Genomic DNA, 5,602 nt, shown 5'->3' with positions numbered 1-5,602 from the left:
TGTCAGGATAATAGCCGGAAAAAGGGAAACAAAGGAAGTAAGCGTTGGTTAAAGGATGATTGGAATACACGTTTATTAAAAGCACAGAGGATAAGGAATAACTGATACGTACAAGTAATCACGGTTCAAACTCGCAGTATGCTTCGTGCACGTAACGACTTCTTCTGAACTCACACGTCGCTCTTCTTCTGATGCACTTCAACAGACTGACAACTTGGTGCGAGAGCTGTGCGAAGTTTTACATTAACAATATACGTGACAATATGATATCATCCTTCGCCCAAGATGCCACGTGCAACGCCTCGGTTAAAGATATATTATCTTAATCAAAAGTATACCTCAGATAAAAAAGTATACGAGAAGACATCGCGCGAGGAGACATCGCGCTCAACGATTCAACGAAGAAACTTGAGCATTTTGTCCATTGCAGCATTTGAAGCACATATTATGTATATATTAAACAGCTATTAAAACAGCTATCGAAACGGGGCTATCGAACAGCTATTGAAAAGCTATTGAACAGCTATCGAACGGCTTTCAAACCGATATCAGTATACTGTAAACAGCTATTGAACAGCTATTGAACAGCTATCGAACCGCTATCGGTACACTGTAAACAGCTATTGAACAGCTATCAGACAGCTATTGAACAGCTATCGAACCGCTATCGGTACACTATAAACAGCTATCGGTACACTGTAAACGGCTATTGAACGGCTATGGAACGGCTATCGAACGGCTATCGAACAGCTATCAAACAGCTATCGAACTGCTATAAACAGATATCAAACAGCTATCGGTACATTGTATACAGTTACCAGTCTACTTTTGACTTATATCTATTATGTGGGTGATACGGGTAACGGAAATAAAACGTATTTATTTAAAAATCATACATTTATTTTAAAAATCTTACAATTATTCCTGGTGTTGCGACCACCAGTTGAATATTTTAAATACATTTTGCAAAGCACAATTCTTAGCGTGTCTTCCACACCGTATTGTATTACATGCATCTAAGCTACGTAGGGGTTCTACATCTTCATAATGTGCATCTAGAGTTTCAACGATCGCATTATCGCAATCGAGTATATCGGATAGCCATTGTCGTTTTTCAAGCCCCTTTACATATACGAGAGCTTCATCGTCTTCTATTACAGCCTCTGTGATTAGACGTTTCGCCATGCTGTACGGGACCATCCCGTCTTCCCATCGCAATCCATGGTGATAAGCACTCAACCAGGAAGCGCAAGATTTGTCGGATCTTGTCAGTAAATTCCATGGTATAGGACATGAAAAAATGTAGTGTGTGATAACAGTTCCTCTTCTCAGAACCGCTACTTCCTTGACGATAAATTTCTTGTCTACGACGAATCCTTGTAGATCCACAAACGTTGGTATGATCATGATGAGCATTTATTCGAAACTGCACTCATATCAGTATTAATCTCTCTTAAATTGGAGATAACTGCTGACGGTGCAATTTACATAATCTTGCGCACTACGTTGGACAACGGGCAGTATTCGATAACACGATCGTGTATGATGAGGCAATAGGCGGTAGTATTGGCGGGTACATTCTCCTTGCAGTCAAATTCTATTCGTACATCCACGGTAGCGCTCTTGACGGATTCGTTTTGTCGCGAGCAGTCAATGACCGCAAACGGTCCTTTCTCGATAAACGAAAGTACATTGAGCAGCGTTTCGAAGCAGTCGATTCCGTAATATGCTTTACGAAAACGCGCGTACATATCAAACAGGAGAGCGTATCTCTTTTGGTCGAAATCGAGATTCAAATCACCGTACGGATAAAACTCTGAATTGAGATAAAGCTTCACATTACTCAATTTACAATCATCAAACACGCTCGCATCTTGAGACATGATATTCTTTCGACCGGTCTGAAGAGCAAAGATAACGTAACGCGGCTTCTCGAGTTGAGTCGCCGTTTTGACAGCCCATGTATGCTTCGTCGTACTCTGTAACAGAGGATACTCGTACAGATCCCATGAGCGAAAACTCATACTGAGATAACGACCGCTTTCCAATGCTCGCAGCATTGATAGTTTAGTGATCTCGTTTAGCATAACATGAGGCATCCGCCATTGCACTTTGATCAGTTCAACCTCCGGCTCCGTCGCTGAATTTCCCAGTATACAATTGTTATCGTTGCGCGCTCGTATCAAAATCAATTCATGGCGAGCGTTAACAATCACGCGTTTGTAATCCTCGCAAAAGCCCAACAGCATGTTGAGCGGTACGCAAAAGTTAAAGTAACCTTCCGTTATATCGGATCTAGAATTCCACCCAGCGTTCAACGCAATCAAAGACTTGTCATACGTCAACGATACATAGTTCTTGAGGGTACTGGTAATTCCAACATTTCTGTTGCGATCAATCTCCACACTGTTGAGTTCATACCGAATTTCATCAAACATGAACGCTATGCAATTATTTCCAAGCGTTGTTGGCGTCTCATCATCCTTCTTCTTCACAGTCAATCTTCCTTCAATGTAGAGAAAACTTTCGCATGGCAACGTGTATAAATCCTGCTGCTGTATAGGTATTCGTATCTCGTCGCTATGTCCAAACGTTGTATTGGCGTATGGATTGTACGTATGAAATTCAAACTTGACGATGCGATCGTCAAAGATCGGCTCACCGACAATGTTCAAGATATCAGCCATTTCGTATGATAAAACCCAACGACTTTAAAAATGCAACGTTGGACGCAGTGAGTTTTTTTTCTAGATGAAATCTCTCCGTTAAAATCTCTCGTCTGTTTCGGTTGTTCATTCAGCACAAGCATCTCACATTAGCGCCGTCGTCTCCGTACATGCAATCTAACGGTTATTTCCTCTCCACGAAAATCGAGCAACCGGCCGTCTTGATTCACCACGCGAATCGTCAGATCCGTAATGCTCCGTACGACGATCGGAAGGTAAATGATCTGCGTCGGCCTTTCTGATATCTTATATCCTGGTGGGACAATCGGTGAAAACTCGTGTATCGTGTGCACGCACTTGTCGTTGCTGTACGCACCCGCGGTCACGTTGCACTCGATACGAATAATGTTTACGTTGATGATATTTATTGGCACGTCCGACTCATACCACTGTTGCGGTTCAAGCACGCGATTCGATGAAAATCCCAATAGCGGTCCAATGTTGTAAGGTTTGGCGAAATTTATCGAATATGCGCATTTGATTTCACTCTTCATCGTATTGTTGTTGGCGCGAATTACCAGTGGATACTCGTCATCCTCCTTACGTTTTACACCACGAGAACGTAAAATTTCACGCTTCAAATACCGCTCTATATCGCGCAGTTCGTACGATACTTCGGGAATCCTCAATCCCATTTCGGGAATCCAATTTCCTCATTGTCGAAATAAAACTTGTTGTTTGTCGAATTTACATTCGGTAGAGTGTAGTATGTTTCAAAGTTAGTCAGACCGAGCACGTAATCATCATCGCTCAAATCTACCGCCGGAAAATAGCTCACGGCTAGAACACTACTTTTGCCCGTCAGCGTAAACGTCAGCGACATGTTTGAACGAATACTGAGTTAAACCGCGCAATGTCAGTCTTTAAATTGTTTATCACTCGTCCGTAGAAACTGTAGACACAACTGTCCGCAATTGCTCTGATTGTAACGTTGATAAGGTATGTGATTGTACTGGATTACACAGTTTGTTAGATATCGCTCGAGTTCCTTCGGCGGCCGGAGGTTACCAAAACTGTCGAAATATATGACACGATTCCCCCTTTTCGCGTACGCTACCCAATGCGTACCGGGTCCCTCTGCATTGTCTAGATTCATGATACCGCTCTCGTTTCGATGTACTCCTTCCACCGGTAATGTCGTACGCATAAAGATACCTCTGAAATACGGAATGCGCATACGTTTTGCAAGTTGTAGCAGTTGCACGTTGGTAGTTACACCCGTTGGTATTTTTAACGTCTCATCGACGTTTTTTTTTTTCTCTTTACTACTCCTCGTCCACGCTTGTAGGGAGCGAGATAAACACCGTGACCTTCCATGACGCGATTATGACGTTGCATTTCTTCCAGCTGACGCTCCGCTGCTCTGCTATCATTTACAGCCTTGGCGACTCCCGCCGCTCCACCGACCAACGACCCGAGGACGCCCAGCAGCGGAAGAACAGGCAGGATACCGCCGCGTTTCGCTATCGGAAGTATCCTCTTACTCTTTCGCTTCTTTGTTTTCAAGCCCATACCCATCTTCGTTTTAGCCTTCATAGCCGCCCAAACAGCTGTGGCGGCGGCTCTCTCTGTGAGAGACGAATCTCTCGCGGTAATGCGTTTCCGCGCCTTTTCAGCGAGTATATTATCAGCCGCGTGCCGTTCAGTGAGACCGTTGTTGTGCGAATACGCTATATCGTGTTCGCGACACGCCGTGTCCAATGGGTTAATACCTCTGTCGCCTCTAACTAATCGTTTCTCCAAACGCGTCCCCGGTCCACAAAACTGGCAACCGGGAATGTGCAGTTCGAAAGGAAGCGCGTTTATCGCTTTATTTAACAAATCTCTGCCTCTCAACGGCATTCACTACAATTCTTTATCAACGGCGCTGGACCGTCGATATGCGTTTGATGACTCGGCAAATTGTAATGCTTCAGACACCGACGGTGTTGTTGTACCTCCGAATCCGCTCGTATATGCTCAGGTAGTCTATCCCACAGCAGATCTATACAATTCTTAAACTCTCGCAATAAAACAATTTTCGGTATATATTCCAATTCTTTGGAGGTTAAATCATTCGACACGATAAGAAACATTTTGATTACTGAACGATTACGCTCTACGTAGTTCTATAAATAGGCCCGCTCGCGACATCTTTTCCAGTTTCGTGTGTAACACGAAAATATGCGGTTCGTGCACCAGTCGCAGTCTATCAAAGTGACGAATCTCGATGGTAAAGTGCAAACCAATAAAGAGATGCGCAAGCATGGCAAGATGCTGCCGAGTTCTATTCGCGCAATCATTTGCGGCCCGTCGAATTGCGGCAAGACGAATGTACTGATAAGTTTGTTGGAGAGCCCGAACGGCGTACGCTTCGAAAACGTATACGTTTATTCGACATCTCTGCAACAACCAAAGTATCGATATCTCGAAAAGTTATTAGCACCGATCGAAGAAATAAACTATTTTACATTCTCCAATAACAGCGAGATCATTCCACCGAGCGAGGCGCTTCCGAATTCAATCTTTATCTTTGATGACGTGGCATGCGATAAGCAAGACGCGATAAGGGAGTACTTTGCAATGGGTCGCCACGCGAACGTTGACTGCTTCTACCTCTGTCAGACTTATGCAAAGATACCGAAGCATCTTATACCTGACAATGCAAATCTGTTAATTCTGTTTAAGCAGGATGGAACCAACCTGAAACGCGTGTACAACGATCATGTCAATATCGACATGCTATACGAAGATTTCTGCGATTTGTGTCGTAAATGTTGGCAGCAAAAGTATGGATTTCTCGTAATTGATAAGGACAGTGCGTTTGCTAACGGACGATACAGAAAAGGATTTAATGACTTTGCGGTATCGTGAAGCGATCAGTTGTCATCGATACG

At 43.6% G+C, this 5,602-nt stretch overlaps 1 protein-coding gene across 1 annotated transcript; it reads right to left on the bottom strand.

Moving 5' to 3' along the window:
• Positions 1-1,484: 1,484 nt before the first annotated feature.
• LOC108781541 (uncharacterized) lies at positions 1,485-2,687 on the bottom strand. Its single transcript, XM_018549535.1, has one exon. It carries the CDS (start codon positions 2,685-2,687, stop codon positions 1,485-1,487), a length of 1,203 nt encoding a protein of 400 aa, XP_018405037.1.
• Positions 2,688-5,602: the final 2,915 nt, after the last annotated feature.

The sequence above is a fragment of the Cyphomyrmex costatus genome, unplaced genomic scaffold (assembly GCF_001594065.2).
Source record: "Cyphomyrmex costatus isolate MS0001 unplaced genomic scaffold, Ccosl1.0 scaffold833, whole genome shotgun sequence".
Lineage (NCBI taxonomy): Eukaryota > Metazoa > Arthropoda > Insecta > Hymenoptera > Formicidae > Cyphomyrmex > Cyphomyrmex costatus.
The sequence above is the reverse complement of the archived record's forward strand: the minus strand, read 5'-3'. Positions and strand labels throughout refer to the sequence as shown.